This window comes from Carettochelys insculpta, chromosome 2 (assembly GCF_033958435.1).
Source record: "Carettochelys insculpta isolate YL-2023 chromosome 2, ASM3395843v1, whole genome shotgun sequence".
Lineage (NCBI taxonomy): Eukaryota > Metazoa > Chordata > Testudines > Carettochelyidae > Carettochelys > Carettochelys insculpta.
Window position 1 is genome coordinate 265926018 of NC_134138.1, and position 19596 is coordinate 265945613.

Consider the following 19596-nt stretch of genomic DNA (forward strand, 5'->3'; position numbering starts at 1 on the left):
AGCCCCATTGCAGAGAAGAGGAGAATCTCCCTGTCAGTACTGTCCATCCAAATATCCCTGCTACTCTGAAGCAGAAATAAACTACCCTACATGAAAACCTGTTGCAGTGTATTCTCTGCAGGTAGTTATTCCTACTATGCTTGCATCTCCATACTCTAGGTGTTCTAATTCCAGAAACATGCATGGTATGGACTCCAGCAGGCAGAGAAAGAAGCAGCTCTGTGTGCTACTGCTCCCCCTCCCCTATGTGGGGGAAAAGCAGCACAGTGACATGTGTCCTTTGAGGCTTTTCCATGCTTCTCCTACAGCAGTAGGGAACAGTGCCTTGGACCAGCAGGGGGGAGGAGGGGCAGACACGCATGTGCCTCCAGAGCTGGGCACCAAATAAGCACCCTACTCTCATCCCCCTCATGCCTAGAACCTGCAGCACTTTATGAAGTATCTGACGAAGTGGGTTTGTGCCCACAAAAGCTTGTGCTCCAGTAAATCTGTTAATCTGTAAGGTGTCACAGGACTACACATCGTTTTTGCAGATACGGATGAACACGGCTACCCTTCTGATATTAAAAATATTATTGTGAAAATTGTTAGCTTTATCCAGAAACCCAAATTTGATTCAATCAAGAATATATTTATACTAAGTGAACCTTTGTGAATTGGTCTTTAAGCCCGTTCTTGTTTTATTATTCTGTAGTGAATACCTTGAATTAAGGGTATAAATTTTAGCAAATATTCAGAAAATGCTTTTGGTCTGTAATTTTGAAGGACATTAGCAAGCATCAGTGGAGTTATTTGATAGCTCATAGCTCATATTGGGCATTAAAAATAGCAGTTACAATTGTCAGCTGGGTGTCAAGGTAAACAAAGAATAAACTAGTTGTCCATTGTTGTATGTACTCTATTGCTTACTATATAGTACACAGAAAATTTGAGGATTAAGCTTTCAAGTGCTAGATATTTTCTTCAATCACAAAAATTTATTAGAAATATATATCAAAACTTGTTATAAAATAAGGTGAAATTAATGGATCTAATGCATCCCTGTCGCTTAACTTTCCTTTTTCCAGCAGCCGTCCCGGGGGAATCAAATGCAAGGTGCATTTGGATGTGGTAACAGCCAGCTTCAGAGAACAGATGTAGGACATGAAATAAAGAAACAAAGAAATAAACGAACTCAGAGGACTGGAGAGAAGGCAGCCCCTCGGTCTAAGAAAAGAAAAAAAGAGGAAGAGGAGAAACAGGCTATTTATCCTAACACAGATACGTTTATTCAACTAAAACAAGTGAGTGTTTTGAGAGTGTATAGCCTATCAAGAGTAATTTAGTGTGTGGTGGGAGGGAAGGTTTAAGTAATTTACCATTCTGTTGAATTTGAAATCAAGCTGTTCAGAGAATGGTAATTCCATTTCATGGAGGATTTTGCATTTTTTTTCATTCCAGCATAGAACAAAACCCACACATTTCAAAACTGTCCTTAAAATGTGAAGAAAAAGTTTCCAAAAATCAAAATGAAAGTCTCCCAGGCCAGGAACCTGCAATCCATGAAAATTGTTCTGACTTCGCTGAATTATTGTTTTCCCACTGGAACAACATTCTCTTAGAAAATTTCTAAACAGCTCTAATTTTGAGCCTTTTAATGTCTAAATGTTACATTACACCTGATACTAAAACCTTTCTCTGCCTTGACTTTAAATATATGAACTTTCTAATAATAATACTAATACCTCACTCTTCTGTATTTTGATCCATATGTCTCAAATTGCTTTACAAAGAATGTTAGTATCATCCCCGTCTCATTGATGGGAGTGCTGAGGGACGGGGAAAGCTGTGTTTAACAAAACATGCATACCAATTTTTCTTCACTTATGTATAGAGTTTGGCCTTTAACAGTCAATGTTTAACATAGATTTTACTTCAGTTCATCAAAGCACTTTAGCATGTGCTTAAAATTAAAGCTAGCCTATTATAAGTACTTAATTCTGATTGAAGTCAATGATGCTTAAGAATATGGTTGAAATTAAGCATCCACATAAATCTTTACCCAAATTGAAACCTGATTTCTTATCCTAATAAGTGTAAGAAAACAATGGGATATTTCAGAGACTGTTGACTTTTTATTGGTAACTATGTTGCTGGTGTTACTGTGGAAACTTTACTTTTCTGTCCGGTTAGCATATTCTACTTTATTTGACATATTCATCTCTATCCATTTTTTCTGTAGCAACTCTCCCTGCTGCCTCTAATGGAGCCAATAATTGGGGTGAGCTTTGCACACTTTCTCCCTTATGGCAGTGGCCAGCTAAGTGGTGGAAGTCAACTTATGGGAAGTTTTGGTAGTGCTACACTTGATGGGGTTTCTGATTACTATTCCCAGCTGATCTACAAGGTATGTTTTTCCATATAGATTCCCTATGTCTGCTTTCTGTAAGAAACAAGGTAAAGGAGATTATTTGTATAAACTGTCTCTTGGAAGTCTCTCTTTGTCCACAGCTAAAAAGGAGACTTTGCTATTGCATTCTGCTGTGAAGTATTAATTGTTTTGCGCTCCACAACGTGAAAGCAAATATTACAAACAGTGTTGAAAATAAATTTAATAAATACAAGTACTGCATTGGCAAACTGATGTGAATTGATTAAAATTGTAATTAAAGCTTTCTGGAGCAGAAAAGGTTGAATTTCCAGTACTTTACAAAGTCACTGACAGCAGCAAAGCATTTCTTCTTAATTAGTTGAGAAAGAGATTTTTGTCATTTGTCCACTAGTCCCTGACTAAAGACTTAAAACCTATGAACAAAATAATCTGAAAGTCTAACAGCCCACACAGTTTGCAACTCAGGCTCATGGAGGGCTGAAAGTAATGAGAAGAATGTTAACGAACAGAGGACTGGATCTGACACCCAGTTACTCTAGCATATAATTGGAATGACTCTGTAAAGACCATGTGAGATATTCCAGTTTTACACCAGAGTTACTGAGCTAGGAATCTGGCCGAGCAAATGTAGCTGATGAATGTGGAAACTAATAGTAAAGTTTAATACCTATAGATACTGCTCCAGAAAGGCCAAATTCTAGTGTCTTCACTCAGAGTTTTCCTCATACAAATTTCTCAAAATGCTTGTTAAGACTTAAATATAAATACTTTAGGAACCTACCTCTCCCATGCAATGAGATCTTTAATTTCATATGAGACACTACAAAGCGTATTGTATCTTTGCATGCTAGGTAGGTTAGCTGATATTGTCATCTATTTTCCTATGTATCTGGGGAGTGAATATTCATTTTTATGTATTGGGTGCTACTTCTGTATGTTTAAAACCTATCAGTTCCCGCCTGTTGTTGGAAGTGTGCATCTTCATTGTATTACCTATTGAAAGCTAATTTTAAAATCCTTTGGTCTCATGCAGCAGAATAATCTGAGTAATCCTCCAACACCCCCAGCCTCTCTCCCTCCAACACCACCACCTGTGGCTTGTCAAAAGATGGTGAATGGATTTGCAACTACTGAGGAACTTGCAGGAAAAGCTGGAATGCTGGGTGGACATGATGGTAAGCTTTTAGTCAGCTGCTTCCTTTAAAAGATGTATCATACTTGTACTGAAGTACAAAAGGTATACTGAATCTTATTTGATGCTGTTGGCTTTATTATATACAAATGAACATAGGATTCCATCTGGGTGGTTGTAATTAATTCTACCATACTTTATTTTATAACAATATACTGTGCAGTTGTGCACGTTCCATACAAAACTATGATGGGAAGCACTATCGTACAGTTGAAAACTAAGTCAGGAAAAAATAAAGTCAAAGTTGCCGTGCATAAAGTAGGTGACAAGACAGTTACTTTTAAAGTGTACTTAGCTGCATGTGCAGTCACAGAGCAACCTTCCACATTTGTGCACGCAACAGACTTTGACTATGCTGAGTACATTTACAAATGCTGGTAACTTGTTGAAGCAAAATCAGTGTGTGTCAGTGAGACTTTGCATTTCCCTCCTGAGGATTTTTAAAGAAATAAGCCATACGGTGCTGCAAAAGAAGGGGGGGAAAGGCTTAAGTGTTCTGTATAAAAGAGAAAAATATATTTTTCTTTCCTTGAAGTCAAAAAATGTTGAACAATTTTTGCTCTAATTTTTTGAGTGTTATCTACACACTAAAAAACCATCCATACCCAATTGAAACATGAAAAAGAGAAAAAATTGGACCTATTAGTGACTGAAAATAGAGTTTAAAAACTGCTGCACAAATTGAAGTATATTAGGGTTCATTCATAACTCTGTTACAATATGTATCAGGAGGTAGAAAGAATCCTGTTCATGCTTGGTTGTGCTGTCTTTCTGTTTTAGTTACTAAAGCACTTGGATCGAAACAGTTCCAGTTGCCTTTCAGACCACCAGATGATTTGTTAGCAAGAGCCATGGCTCAGGGCCCTAAAACTGTGGATGTTCCTGCTTCACTTCCAACACCACCTCATAACAATCAGGAAGAAGTAAGGTAGGGTTTTTCTCCTATATACTAAGTTTTCTTGTTTTGGCCCAGATGCTTCCACCCTTGCAAGGCCAAGTAAGTGGGGGATCCCATGAAGGTGTTGAAGAAGAGAATGCACCTTTCCAAACCACACCAGGAAGAGAACAAATATGGCATTATTTGTGTTAGGTATCTCTGTGTTCCATATCTGAGATTTCTGTGCTGCTAAAAGGAAGACTTCTGCTATCACTAGACTATATGTCTATTCAGCTGTCAAATATTCATTATTTTGCTCTACCAAAAAATAGAAACAAGTTATAGAAGCTAATTGGATTTGCGGAACAGAGGACGGCTACAGCAGCAGCCCGGCAGTTGCGTTAATATCAATGGGTTGTTTTGGACAGTGGCTCCACAGAATCATAAATCCCCCTGTGCATGTCAACACACTACCCCCAAAAAACTCCCGTCTTGGAGGCGCAGATTGAATCACTATGGTGAAGATGCATAGGGTCTCTCTGCAAAGACCCTTCCCTCCCTCTCTTTTACTAGCTTGTTGGATGCGCACAGCAGGTTGGAGGCACTATGGGTGTTGTATGTCTGAGAGAGTAAGGTCCAGTGATTAGTTCACTAGCCTGAGACTTGGGAGAACTGGTTACAGTTCTCTGCTCCGTCACAGATTTCCTGTGCAACCTGTATCTTTGCATTAGCTCCCCATCTTTGAAGTGAGGATGTTAGTAATATACCTGCATTACAGGAGTTTTTGGGGATGAATACAGATTAAATACTGCATAGCACTATAATAATGCAAACCATTATGGATGTATTTTATAAATCCAGTTGGTGAAGGAGATAGGACATGAATTTTGAACACCTTCTGGAAGTATAAGTTTATGAGAAGCTCAGGCAGTGTGCGCCCAGTGTGTGGCCTTTGAGCCTGGTGAAATTCTTCTTGTGTTGTACCTGTGAAGAACAGGCTAGCTGGCATCTCCTAGAAGTTCAGAAGCGGAATATGATAAATGCCCACTTTATGCATCTTCACGATGCATGAAACTTGCTTTAGTGTTAGTTTCACACAGTGTGAAGCTGCTGGGCCCCTTCCCTGTGCCTTCCCAGGCACCACTCCGGGAAGGCAGCCGGGCAAGCTAGATCCCCTTTCCCAGCACATCACTGCTGTCAAGCTTGACAGCAGGTGCCACTCTAGGAAGTTAGAGAGAAGAGTTTTAGCCCCCCTAGCTGCCCTCTGATGTAGGCAGCTGGGGGGGGATAAAACCTCCTTCCTCCCCCTCCCTGCCAGGACCAACCCCCCGCAGCCCCCAGCTCACACCCTCCTACCCCCCCCCAACCCCACTTGGAAGGTGGGCTCCATCTCCAACCCATGCATGGGGCTCAGGATCCTGTGCCATGCCCACTGCCCCTGCGGACCCGGCTCCAACCCCCCAGCTGGTTCAACACCCCACCCAACCCCCACATGCCCCGGCTCTAATCCCTGCATACCCCGCCCCCCCCCCCACATGCCCCAACCCACTGCCCAAGCCCCCCAACTTACATGAAATTGAAGTTATGCGAGGGCTGCGTGGAACACAACCCTTGCATATCACGGGGGACTGCTGTGGTGGCTTCATAAGGTACATCTGTCATCTATGGCAAACCTGCTGAGCTGAAAGTATCTCAGACTGTAGGTCATTGTTGTTTTTAGCATGAGACTGAAGAGAATAATTAAAAAATAGTCCAGTGTTAATAGACGATTTAAATTCTGTTTATCACTGATTTTCATGTTCATGAGATGAGCAAGTGACTACAGAAGAAATATAATTGTATCTCATCAGAATGAGCAGAGCAATCAGGGTGCTGCAACAATTTTTATAGTCAGGAGTGCTGGGTGCCACTGAACCAAACTGTAAACCCTGTGTAAAATGCAAAAACCACTTCTGGTCAGGGGGTGCTGTAGCATCCCGTACACCCCTAGTTCCAGCACCTATGAGGTTTTTTTGTTTTTTTTTAAAGCTGGTGTGAATTATTTCATAGGGACATGGCTCAATTAACATCACAGTTTTGTTACTGGATTTCTCCAATAGGCTAATTTTATATTGAAGTAAAGTGAAGTGCCACAAAAGTTGTTGCTAGCAGCGAAAATTCCATCGATTTCCTTCACTTAGTTTTTATCCAAGGCATTTTCTAAAGCTGTCATTTGTTTTTCCTCCCAGAGTACAAGATCACTGTGATGAACGGGACACTCCCGACAGCTTTGTTCCCTCTTCCTCTCCTGAAAGTGTGGTGGGAATGGAAGTAAGTAGGTATCCAGATTTGTCTCTGGTAAAGGAAGAGACCCCAGAGCCTGTACCATCCCCCATCATTCCAATCCTACCCAGCAGTACTGGAAAAGGTAAGAGTAAAATGGATTATGTACATGCTGCTATTTGTATCCATTCAAAATCATGCAGCTTAACTACATGTGCATTTTATTTCATTTTAAGGTTCAGAAGCAAAAAGAAATTATGTGAAATCAGAACCTAGTTCAGGAACTTTACCTGGTTCTGGCTTCTTTGGCTCTCAGCTTGGACCATCGCAAAATGGTCCAAAATCTGGCCTTATATCTGTAGCAATTACTTTACATCCCACAGCTGCAGAGGTAAGGAAAATAAATTTCAGTGGTGTGTGTGTGTCAGCTCTGGCACGGTGTTTCTATATTATATTATCTAAATAATGACTATTTAGCATCATTTGGATGTGAGTTACTATACAAGGCAATTTCTGCAATCTGGTAATTAATATGCTTGCAGTTTATTTTCTGTGATTGATAAAAACAGATTTTTTTTTGTTGTTTTAGAATATTGGTAATGTTGTGGCTGCATTTTCCAATCTACTGCATGTCAGAATTCCCAACAGTTATGAAGTTAGTAATGCCCCAGATGTTCCCTCTTCCATGGGAGTGATAAACAGTCACAGAATGAATCCAGCTATCGAATATAGGCAGCACTTATTACTTCATGGTCCGCAGGCAGGATCCGTGGGCCCCACCAGACTAGTAGGGCCTTATGGGCTGAAACAACCTGGTGTGCCATTTCCTCCAAACAGCAATGGTAAGTTAATTTATATCTAGTTCTTGTAATTATTAGGTTAATGCTTAATCATGTTGGCATTGGAGAATTTTTAACCATATAAACTCGAACTCTAGTATTAACTAGTAGAGTCTTGTTTTTGATAATTCTGTCCCTGTATGATCAATGCACATGCACGAGTGTACTATATTCCAGATGTTCTCACAGACTAATGGAAATCGGAGATAGGAAACATTTGCGATACTATCTTTTCCATCTTGCTGCCAGAATGGGATTGTTTCCAGCAATGCATGGCATTCTCAGATTTTCTGCCCTGTCTAAATATAAAGTGCTGTAATGGTGTCTTTCACCAGTTTGGGAAATTATTCCTCCATTGGAAAATGTGTACATGGGCATTTCAATATATTAATACTCCTATTTTATTCAGATTTCCTTATTCTTGTCATATAATTTCTTTTTGCCCTATTATTTAAACTAGAACTACAAAAGGTTTTTGACTGATTTAAGAAAAACTTCCCATCTGTATTTATCTTGAAGCTTGTAGAGTTACGTCTACACTATAGGGTTTTCCCGAAAAAACAGGTGTTTTGTTGACAAAAACCCCCAAGCATCTACACCTAAAACTTGGCGCTTTCATTGTTTCCACCCTCCATGAGGCAGAATGCCTCTATCAGCAGATTCTGTTGACAAAACTGTAGTGTAGATGCTCCGGTGGCACCTCTGTCTAGGCTTCCAATTGGCCATTCTGTCAAGAAAGCAGTGAAGCAGTCCAGCCACTTTCTGTCGACTGAGTGTATTGACAGAGAAAGGTGTTTTCATGTGTAGACGCAATCTGTCCACAGAGATTTTGTTGAGAATTCTCTGCCGACACATCACTGTAGTGTAGACGTAGCCTAGGAAGGTGGAGTCCCACCTTCTGAAGAATACTGACACTTCAACACACATTTCATTCAGGAGTGTCTGGCTGTATTTTTCTAACAGACTTGTCTGGTGTGGTCTTTTAGGTCTGGCCAGCTATAAAGATCGCAACCAACCTATTGCAGACGGCTCAGCACTGAGACCTCAGTGGTGTTCTCATTGCAAAGTGGTAGTTCTTGGCAGTGGTGTGCGGAAATCTTTCAAGGATTTGTCTTTCCTTAAGCAGGTACTGTAGTGGAAAATGACATATGGGGGTTGTATCAGAACTTTCATTCAGCAAATGGAAACCAGCAAAGAATTTCAAAAATACTGTTTATATAAATATTTGTCAGTTTCCTTAAATAGGTTCCAATGTGTAAGCATGAATAGCTATTTAAATACTGCTTCCCTGATAAATTACTTTTAGGAGGGCCAAAAATTCAGCAAGACTCTTTCCAAGGCACTAACTTGGGACTGTTAGGAGGCACTGGTGGGAGAGTGGCTCTGGAAACCATTGCAAAGCAATACTCCTTTTTCTTTTCAAGCGGAAGGGAGTTGATCATATTTAAATCTTGTTTTTCTATAGCTTCTACTGTTTCTTTTTTGTGGTAGGGAAAAAAAATGTCCCAACTGGCTCTCAGTACCTGCATACAAGTATTAAAATATTTGCATTAGTATGCGTTCTAGAAAAGCATGTATCTAGCTATCACCCCTTATCTAAATAAAGAAATCATATGATTGCAATGTAATAGAGCTGTATAGGAAAAACTGTATATAAAGTGTATGTGCACCCAGGCAAAACGCCTACAAATCTGATTGTTTAGGGAATTTAGGTGCCTAACTCCCATTGACTTGAGTTGGAGTTAAGCATGTAAATACCATACAGATCTGGGTCTGAGTTCACAACAACTTTTTACCCATCACCATTTGATGATAAAAGTACATAATCTTATCTTAGACCATCCTGAAACAGGAATGCATCGGTTGTTCACAAATAAAAGAAAAATGCCCTATAAGAATACTTTCTGAGTAAAAACCAGGGGAGCATAAAATAGAGAATTCTTTGCATTGATTCTAATGCACTTTCGATTGCAGTGTAAGATGCTGAAGAATAAGGCTGGTGGTGAGAACTTTAAATTGCCACAGTTCAATATTACAGTGGTGCCTGCAGGCCTGATCATTACTGCAGCCCACGTGTTTTAAGTACTCTGTGAAAAGGAGGTATATTTTGTCCCAAAGAAATGAAGATTGGTGTCACAAAAATAATAATTTGAAAACTTCTCTTCCCTTCAATGGACTCATAAGCAGTCTTTGGCTTTGATTCTCAGGATTCCCGGGAGATGTCTGATAGAATGGAAAAGGATTTTGTCTTTTGTAGCAACAACTGCTTTGTTCTATATTCAGCAGCTGCACAAGCAAAAAACTCGGAGAGCAAGGTACGTACCAAACTCTGTGTCGCATCCTATTTAGCAGCAATTATTGCTGCCACTTCTCTACTAGAACAGAAGAGATTTCTGAAAAAAAAGACCTGTGGCCAAGTGTTCTTGGCCTGCTTAGCATGTACAGGCTGCACCTCGCTAGTCTGGATCCCTCGGGATCTGACTTGTGTCAAATGAGAGAATTTGCTGAATCACAGGAGGTCATTATTGTCTTGAAGCATTACCAACGCTTCCTCTGCTTACTGGGGTCTTAGAAGACATTTAGAGGTAAACTGAAGCTAAATAACAGCACAGAACATTAAGAGCCAGGACTGGTGGCTGTAAACAAACTCTATGGGACCATGGGAAACTTGGTCACATCCATGATAAGTGGTCTTTGACCATCAGCTCATGGGAATAAGGGGACTTCGAAGTAGGCGGGGTCCTTTCGAAAAGGAGCCCCGTCAGGAAGAGCCGTGCGGCGACGAGGCGCATCGATTTCGAAGTGCCGCGGCCGCCCGCATGCTAATGAGGCACTGAATATGCATTTCAGCGCTTCATTAGTAAACTTCGAAATGGCCATTTGTGTGGCTATTTCGAAGTTTGGGGCACGTGTAGACGTAGCCTAAAGGTAGGAAGTAGAGTAATCTCCCCTGTTTTCGTTTGCACATGATGGCTGTTTTAAAGAAATAATTACCAAAATAGTAATTGATGCAGACTGTGGTGAATTAAAGTGAAAGAGAAAAGGAGTTTAGAATTACCAATGTACCCAGTTTACATAATAGTCTAAGAAACTTGCTTGATGGAAAACGTGGTCATGTCAGGAGTGTTTTCACGTGTGCTCCAGGATGACAGAAACATGTAGTTGGAACAGAATTCCATCCATTTACTCTCCCCTCTTTAAAATGTTTTCAGTGTATCCCCAAGTTCTTTTTTCATTCAGTGCCCTATCTAGATTAATTTTACTATAACTTTAAGTGTTTTAATTTTGTCATGGTACAATTGTCTTCTCTCAAAACTTAAGCAGTCCCAATGTGGCCATCCTTACTGCAAGGTTAAGCTCCATCAGATCACCTGTCATTTTAGTTGGGCTAATGCTCAGTCTGTGTCCAGTTCCTATTTTTCTAAAAAGGTGGATGAAACTGGATACCGTATTTCCAATGTCATTTAATCAGTTCTCTATAATATATTTGCATAATGCAAATACTTACAGGTTGCACCTCTGAAATCCGATACTCCTGTCCAACAATATCTGTGGCAGGGCAGGGGGCCAGGGTAGCCCATATCAGGACTGGCAGCAGGGGCCAAGGCAGCAAGGCCAGAAGTGCTGAGGGGGCGACAACAGAGGGGCCACCCATGGTCTGTCAAATTCCCTTATTCATGACCGCTGTGGTCCTGAGGATGCTGGACCAGGGAGGTCCAACCTGTACTGTATAACAAGCTCTCCTTAATATAAGCAATCACCTTATTTGCCTATTTATTTTTTCTTCAATTTGGATGGAAAATATAAATACTGTGTTTATGGAAAGGAGATTTTGTGTTATAATATGACATTTTTAACAGCATATTTGTCCTTTCAGGATACTTCTCCTCACCAATTTTCATGAAAAATACACGTCTTTAATTCCCAGTCTGTTTTTCTGCCATTTTATTAGTTCCTTATCTGTTAATAATTTATGTCCTCATTCATATTTAGAGATTCGTATGCAACTTTGTCGGAAGCTTCCTAAAAGTATATTGTAAATCTGATGGGTGCCACAATCTAATCCATGTGCTATTTGATTTTTCAAAAGTGTTGGGAAGAGGAGAGTAGCCTCAGGCTCTTGTCTTAGTGGAAGAAAAGAAAAGCCGCAGAATTACTAAAATACTGCTCTGAAGCCTAACACAAGCCATGGTACCAGTGAATCAGGATAATGTATTTTGTCCTTAGATACAGCAACCTGACAAATCACCTTAAACTCATCCCTTCCCTTCAGTCTGACCTGAAAACATTATTGGGGGATATTTGTTTTGCAGCTTGTAATATGTTTTAAGTGGCTTTTTTCTATTTATTTCTTAGGACTCCCTTCCGTCTTTCCCACAGTCACCGATGAAAGAAATTCCACCTAAACCATTCCATCAGTACAGCAACAACATCTCCACTTTAGATGTGCATTGTCTCCCGCTGCTTCAGGAAAAAGTTTCTCCACCTTCATCACCCCCTATTACGTTTCCTCCTGCATTTGAAGCAGCCAAGGTAGAGGCAAAGCCAGATGAGCTTAAAGTAACCGTGAAGCTAAAACCTAGATTAAAAACAATACACAGTAGCCTTGATGATTGTCGCCCACTAAGCAAGAAATGGAAAGGACTGAAGTGGAAAAAATGGAGCATTCAGGTTGTGATTCCTAAAGGATCGTTCAAACCTCCTGGTGAAGAGGAGATAGATGAGTTTCTCAAGAAACTGGGCACAACCCTTAAACCTGACCCTGTGCCTAAAGACTATAGAAAATGTTGCTTCTGTCATGAGGAGGGTGATGGACTAACAGATGGACCAGCAAGGCTCCTTAACCTTGACTTAGACCTTTGGGTCCATCTGAACTGTGCTCTTTGGTCTACCGAGGTCTATGAGACACAGGCTGGTGCCTTAATTAATGTGGAACTAGCACTGCGAAGAGGTTTGCAAATGAAATGCATGTTCTGTCACAAAATGGGCGCCACCAGCAGTTGTCACAGGTTAAGGTGCACCAATATTTATCACTTTACCTGTGCCATTAAAGCACAATGCATGTTTTTTAAAGATAAAACTATGCTTTGCCCAATGCACAAACCAAAGGGAGCTCATGAGCAAGAACTTAATTACTTTGCGGTTTTCAGGAGGGTGTACATTCAGCGTGATGAGGTACGGCAAATTGCTAGTATAGTTCAGCGAGGAGAACGTGAGCACACTTTCCGTGTAGGAAGCCTTATCTTCCACACCATTGGTCAGCTGCTGCCGCAACAGATGCAGGCATTCCATTCTTCGAAAGCTCTCTTCCCAGTTGGATACGAGGCCAGCCGGTTGTATTGGAGCACGCGATATGCAAACAGGCGTTGTCGCTATCTGTGTTCTATTGAGGAGAAGGATGGCTTTCCGATGTTTGTGATCAGGATTGTCGAGCAAGGTCATGACGATCTTGTTCTTACTGATTCAACTCCAAAAGGTAAACAAGAATTAATGTAAATTCAGCAGAAGGCCTTCACAGACAAAGAGTTTTGTTATACACCACACGTACAGTAAAGAGTTCATGTAAATATTGCATGCATTTGTTTTCCTGGGCAGCTTTCTTGTTACGTTTCTATTTCATGTTCAGTAATGTAAGACTCCGGGCTCATTTAGACTTCCATTTTCAAATTGAATAATTTTCTCTGGTGCCTAATCATTTGCTAATTCTCCTGTGTAATGTAATTTCTGTGCCCATATGCCAAGGCTGTACTTCCAGCACTGTGAGCTGTACTATATTTACTCAGTATTATGCATTTCAGAGATGAAACTTCTGAGATGTAATATCCATGAGGCCACAAAATTACTGTCCTGGACAGATAAAAACAATAATCTGAGCTACAGATCCAATGAGGAAGAAAGGATACTTAAAACAAGCTCGTAAAAAAGTCAAAATGATGTAATATGAACATTGAGTTAAAGAAGAAAAAATATTTTGTTTCCACTCTGAAACGTGACTTTATAAATATTATTTTGGGGGCTCTGTTTTCATTCTAGCACAGTGATCTTCAGATCAGATGTGTTTCAAGCTACAAGTAAAAACCGTGTTTCTTTTCCAGCTGCCAGGTGTGCAAACACTGATTTCTTTCTGTCTCACCCAGAAGAGTCAGGCAACCCCATTATTATCTGTTTATGCCTAAAGTGGCTTCCACAGACATAATCAACTACAACTTAGTAAACTGTTGTGTACATGATTTACAAATCATAATAAAATCAAGCTCACTCAGCCATAGCTGTGTTAGCTTTGCAGGCCTAAGAGGAATATTTTTATCACTGAAGTAGAATTGAGTCTGCATACATATACATAGCAGTTCTGTCTAAGATGTTTTTATGCCATCGCTTTTCAGAGTAGACCTATACTTGAAAGTCTCTTTAACCAGCTCAGCAGTATAGTACTAGCCATAAATCCATCTCTTGGTTTTAGTGACTTTCTGAGCATGTAGGCACTGGAAGTAAGCAATGCACTTGACCCTGGTAAAAGTAAAATTATCTTGTTGTGCTCAACAGAAACCCATTCAAATGACTGTGTGCAGTGGCATTGTCAAAATATGAAGGGAGCCTGATTCACTGCTCTTGAACTGTGATGCAGAATCTCAAGGGTGGTGATGAATGGCAGAGAAAATTGATGGATGTTTAAGGCGCTGAATGACCACGGAGACTCCTTTAGGCTCAGATAACGGTGATGAGTGTTGGCTAGGTAGAAGAATGGGGATATGTTTGTCAGACGTGTGGTTGGTGATGTCAGGGATCTGGGATCCTTGGAGCTGAGAGAACACTTACCACATTGTCACCACCATGTTGTATCTTCACCATTAGCTGGACGTGCGTCCATCTTGTTGGTTTTAAATGCTCTTTCTAGTCTATTAACACTTCTCCTGAAAACTTTCCAGAAGAACTTAGCAAACTGACCAATGTAGTTCTCTTCAGCTGGGCATGCTGTCTCTACATCATCCCCAGCAATTCTTCAGTAGTGAGATAGGAATTGGTCTTGAGTCTCAAATTCAGACCTTTAATCCCATCCACAATAACATGTTGTAGAACCATGAGACATCAGGGCCAATAAAGCTATGTCTGTGGCATAGCTTATTTTGAGTGGATTTGCAAATAGGGTATTTTGGCATGTGACGCTATCTGAACAGTGCTACATGCCAAAATAAAGCCCCATTTTGCGGTATCTCTGTACACCCCCTGCAATGAGGTTTACAGGGATGCTGAAACAGTGTGCCCTTAATCTCGAAAACTGTGTCGTGACAATGGGTGTGTTGCATAGACACATGCAGCTATTTCAGGATACCTTTGTATCCCAATATAGCACCCACCATGTAGACATAGCTTGAGAGAGAGAAATCATCAATTTGAGGTCGAAAATTCCTTTTAGTTTGGAAAACTTGATGTACTTTATGGCTATTTTGAAAATGCTTAGGAAGAGAAAAGTAGCTGCCTGATTACATGTGTAAAAATTTGTAATAAGGAATTAGTGATCTAAAAGTTTTATCCAGTGCTCAGTGTTTGTCACATTTCTCAAAATCAAGAGAAGTAGAATAGAAATGCAAAGCTGAGTGTAATGAGCAGGGCATAACTACTCAAATGAGTCTCCATTTCAAACTTCCACACTAAGCTAAAGTGGGATATTTCATTTAATTGATAAATAATAAGTTGTTACCTTAGAGATAAACTTAACTAATATTCTGTGGCCGCCTTCATTACTGATGTCCGTCCTGCTCCAGTTTTCTTATTTGTTAGGTATAATTAGTGTCTATGGACTTTCTTTATTTTCTCATTATAATCTTTTTCCATGTGTTCATGTAGGTGTGTGGGATAAAATCTTGGAGCCTGTTGCTTCTGTTAGAAAAGATTCCGAAATGCTACAGCTCTTTCCTGGGTATTTGAAGGGTGAAGACCTCTTTGGTTTGACAGTCTCTGCAGTGGCAAGAATTGCTGAATCAGTGAGTAATTGTCGCAACAGTTCTGGATTCTTTTTTCTAAATTCTTGTAAAACTTTAATTAGAGTATCTCAGATGAAAATGATCCATTTATCATATAAATATTTGTGTAAATAAAAATAACAAACAGATTGACTCTTGGTTTATGATGGCTTTTGCCACTATTAAACTGGCCATGGGGCCCTTGGAGTAGATACTTCTAAAATTCCACGAGGCACTATCAGCATCCCTTCCACCTGGGAGTTTACCAAGGGCCACCACTCTCTGAAGAGTAGAGTGGCCAGAGAGATGATGATTTGGGCAGCTTCAGACAACAGGTCTATAGTCACCATGAGAAAACAAAAGTTACTGTCTCCCAACCTGTCACCAGGGAGAATGGGCAGCTCGGGAAACCCAGCCTGCACTTCACCCAGGTAATTAATTCTGAACAAAGAGGTTCCGTTGGCTTTGCTAGAGTGTAACTCTCTCTTGATTTGGAGTTCTTTTTTGTTCCACTGAGAACATGAGAGATTGTATCAAACAAATATGTGGCTTGCAACACACAGTTACAGGATCAATTACACACAGAGCAGAAGGAAAACAGTAAGAATGTTTGAGAAAGTAAGATTTTTTTTCCCCTCAACCTTCTTACACATTACCCCCTTTTTCAGGGAAGAACCTGAAATCTAAGAGAAGTTTGAAAGCCAGAAGTTTGTGATTTCCAAAATCCAAAACAAAGCATTAAACTGAATAAAACAAAAAATTACATTTTGGAATTTCCCATGGAAAAGTCCAAATTTGCCATTAGAATTGAAATATCTTCATTCTGTGGCTTTATCCGTACTCCACACCCAAAAAACAGTGCATTACAAGGGAAGTGTCAGCCATTATATGGAAGCACTGGACCACTATATGCTTACTACATGTTCTTCAGAGAAAATTAGCTAGGTGGAAGAGGGAGTTTTGCTAAGACTCTGTGTATCTTGCCATATTTGTGTATTTCCAAATTCATTAGTCTGATAAGAGTCAAAACCCAGCCTTTTGTCAACAAAATGCTACTGAAGATTCAACATGAGGCACAGTGTCAGGTCTCCAGTCTGAGCAACTGTGAGCACGTTGCCTGTTCCCAGTTTTAAAAGACAGCCTGTTGCGCACCTGCTTTGTGTTAACATGTGATTACTCTTTTTCTTACAGCTTCCTGGGGTTGAGGCTTGTGAGAACTACACGTTCCGGTATGGCCGAAACCCCTTAATGGAACTTCCTCTTGCCATCAACCCCACGGGCTGTGCCCGTGCAGAGCCTAAAATGAGTACCCATGTCAAGAGGTTTGTGTTAAGGTATTTTGTTTTAACTTCACATAGTACAGCCCAGGGTTTATAGGCTGCCTAGGGTTATTTGTGCTTTTGTCTGCTGCTTACAAACCCTGTTGTCTTTGGCTGTGTATGTGCATGCCCAAATCAAAGAAACCGCTTTGTTGTCTACGCTAGCTGGCTTAAGTGTATGTCTGAAAGATATTTAAAAAAAAATTAGCTTATGGTTTTATTCGGAGAAATCTTCAGTTTTTCTTGTATTTTTTCTGTTACATGCCCAATTCCTACAGGCCTCACACCTTGAATAGCACCAGCACCTCAAAGTCATTTCAGAGCACAGTGACAGGAGAGTTAAATGCGCCTTACAGTAAACAGTTTGTCCATTCCAAGTCCTCCCAGTATCGTAAAATGAAGACTGAATGGAAATCTAATGTGTATCTGGCTCGCTCTCGCATTCAGGTCAGTTACAACCTATCTGTATTTTTGAGATTTTATCCCTAAATCCAATTCCCAGGGGTCTGTTGAGTCTAGTAAAATCTGAAGTGAATTTCCAGCATGTGTGATAATCACTTTCCTTCAATTGTTTGTAACAAAGATTTTTTAGTTAATTAACTGAAGCTCCAGCTTGTGCTGTTTAACTGGCTAGGCCTTCTTCACTCTTTTTCTCAAAGATGTTTAGTAAAGAAACTAAAATATTTGGATTCTTTTCACTAGGAGCACTGGGAGGATCACCTGTATATCTGGTAACTAATTTTAGACCAAGCTACTTAATTAGAGGATGGAGAACAAAAATAACGTGAGATGAGGATGTTGAGTAAAATACATTGTCATGTAAATACAATTAAATCATCAATTAATTGCCTTACACAGCTCTCCCAGGTGTCCAACTCCACTGAACATGTTGCCAAATCTGTACACCATGATCTATATGTATTTGCTGCATATTTGAGATTGGACTGTGGGGAAAATATTTAAATGGCTAAAATGCCATAACACATTTGAATTCTTTGGTTCTAGGAAATAATCCTTTATTGTTCTAGGAATTTATAATCTCTGCATAAATCAGATAGTTCTGGATTGAGCAGCCTACTAGCATGTTACACTGTGAGATAAACAATTGCTGATCATTTTCTCTTATTTAAGTAAACAGGAAATTACATGCAGAAAACTGATTTTGCACCATTAAAGTTATAGTATTAAAATCACAAAAAAAATCAGGAGATGCAGAAGTGAAGAAATCACAGAATATAATTGCTCAGTTAATTCTCTGTTTCAAACTTTAGAAGTTTCTATTAATTCAGGTGTGTTGCACACATACTCTGCTTTTCCTGTTTCCTGGATAAATATGTCACTTAATAGATCACTGTTGTTTATATTTCAAACTGTGTATTGTTAAACATATTGAGAGCATTTGTGTGTGTGTGAGAGAGAGAGAGAGAGAGAGAGAGAGAGAGAGATGGAGCCAAAGGTGGTGTTTGTGTATGTTGATATTTTTGTTCTTCAACTGTATCACTTCTTATCTTTCAGTAAGCATCCTTTCTGCATGTGTCAATAAAGCTTTTCTCCAGCTAGTTCTTTGGCTATGCCAAATAATCAAACATAAATATGCCTTGATTCTGAAGTTCTAAATCACACATTATTCCTTTTGTAGGGCCTGGGCTTATATGCTGCTAGAGACATTGAAAAGCACACCATGATCATTGAATATATTGGAACTATCATCCGTAATGAGGTAGCAAACAGGAAAGAGAAACTTTATGAATCTCAGGTATTGTGTATAACTGTTATTTATTTACTCTTCCTTTCCTTGCCAGCTGTTCACGCAACAAAATGAGATGTGTTGTCAGCATTTTAAGACTTCCATTCTGAGGAAGCTGAGTCAAAGTACTCTTGTGAATGTGGATGAATGTGTGAATTCTGGGAGGAGTGTTGTGTCTAGTGGTCATAACAGGGAACTGGGAATCGGGACTCCTGGATTCACCGATATCAAGGCTAGAGGGGCAGTTGTGATCTTTTGAGTCTGGCCTCCTGTAGAGCACAGACCATAGAAGCTAGCCAAAGACCGTTTCAATCCATTGACTTCTCAGTTCTAGACTTTTGCTGTGCTGTTTTGCTTTTGATTTTGTTCATCATCTACCACAGGCTCACTGCATGACTTTGTGATTAGACCTTTACAATGCCTTTTGTTCATCTTACCAAATATATTATACCCCAGGGATTCTGGTAGGACGTAGATTCCACAGTTGCACAAGCACAGAGAAGTCATGGCCTCAGTTTTTAGGGAGCACTTTTTAATTAAGGCTTAACCGCTTTGTGCAGTGAAGGGGGGTGGGGGCGGTGTTTGCATTGGTGGAGGGATTTGGGAGTGTATGCAAAAGGTGGTATACAAATCATATTACGATATGACTTGTGGGATATTAAATCAAAGTAGTTCTCTCATGTGTTTATATCCCATGCATTCCTCATACGTAGCGGAGTTAATGAGAGTATCCCATTTTCATATAGTAAATTTAAATATATGAATCAGTGCCTCTTTAGTGAGCCAATGGGCTGTGTCTAATTGTGAATGTGGAAGATTTCTTGAAGATGGCCCACTTAACTGCATTGTTTTAATCATTGATTTGCTTGTAAAATCTACAGTGCCTTTTCTCCCCACTATCTTTCAGAATCGTGGCGTGTACATGTTTCGCATTGACAATGATCATGTCATTGATGCTACATTGACAGGAGGTCCTGCAAGGTAGGTGGCTGTACAGAGAGCTGTGATCTCACGTTTGGAAATTAGCC

At 40.0% G+C, this 19596-nt stretch overlaps 1 protein-coding gene across 8 annotated transcripts in view; it reads left to right on the plus strand.

The window, feature by feature from the left end:
* KMT2C (lysine methyltransferase 2C) overlaps nucleotides 1–19596 on the plus strand; it is a 346453-nt gene that overhangs the window by 324087 nt on the left and 2770 nt on the right. For 7 of the 8 annotated variants that reach the window (XM_074985089.1, XM_074985087.1, XM_074985092.1 and 4 more), the window contains 15 exons: nucleotides 1068–1283; nucleotides 2222–2386; nucleotides 3405–3546; nucleotides 4344–4491; nucleotides 6669–6847; nucleotides 6939–7093; nucleotides 7292–7544; nucleotides 8528–8667; nucleotides 9749–9856; nucleotides 11898–13017; nucleotides 15387–15523; nucleotides 16694–16836; nucleotides 17100–17268; nucleotides 18461–18577; nucleotides 19476–19549. In XM_074985089.1, the coding sequence (XP_074841190.1) occupies nucleotides 1068–1283; nucleotides 2222–2386; nucleotides 3405–3546; nucleotides 4344–4491; nucleotides 6669–6847; nucleotides 6939–7093; nucleotides 7292–7544; nucleotides 8528–8667; nucleotides 9749–9856; nucleotides 11898–13017; nucleotides 15387–15523; nucleotides 16694–16836; nucleotides 17100–17268; nucleotides 18461–18577; nucleotides 19476–19549 (3266 nt within the window). The remainder of the gene's footprint in view (nucleotides 1–1067; nucleotides 1284–2221; nucleotides 2387–3404; nucleotides 3547–4343; nucleotides 4492–6668; nucleotides 6848–6938; nucleotides 7094–7291; nucleotides 7545–8527; nucleotides 8668–9748; nucleotides 9857–11897; nucleotides 13018–15386; nucleotides 15524–16693; nucleotides 16837–17099; nucleotides 17269–18460; nucleotides 18578–19475; nucleotides 19550–19596) is intronic. The other variant, XM_074985090.1, reaches the window with a different exon arrangement.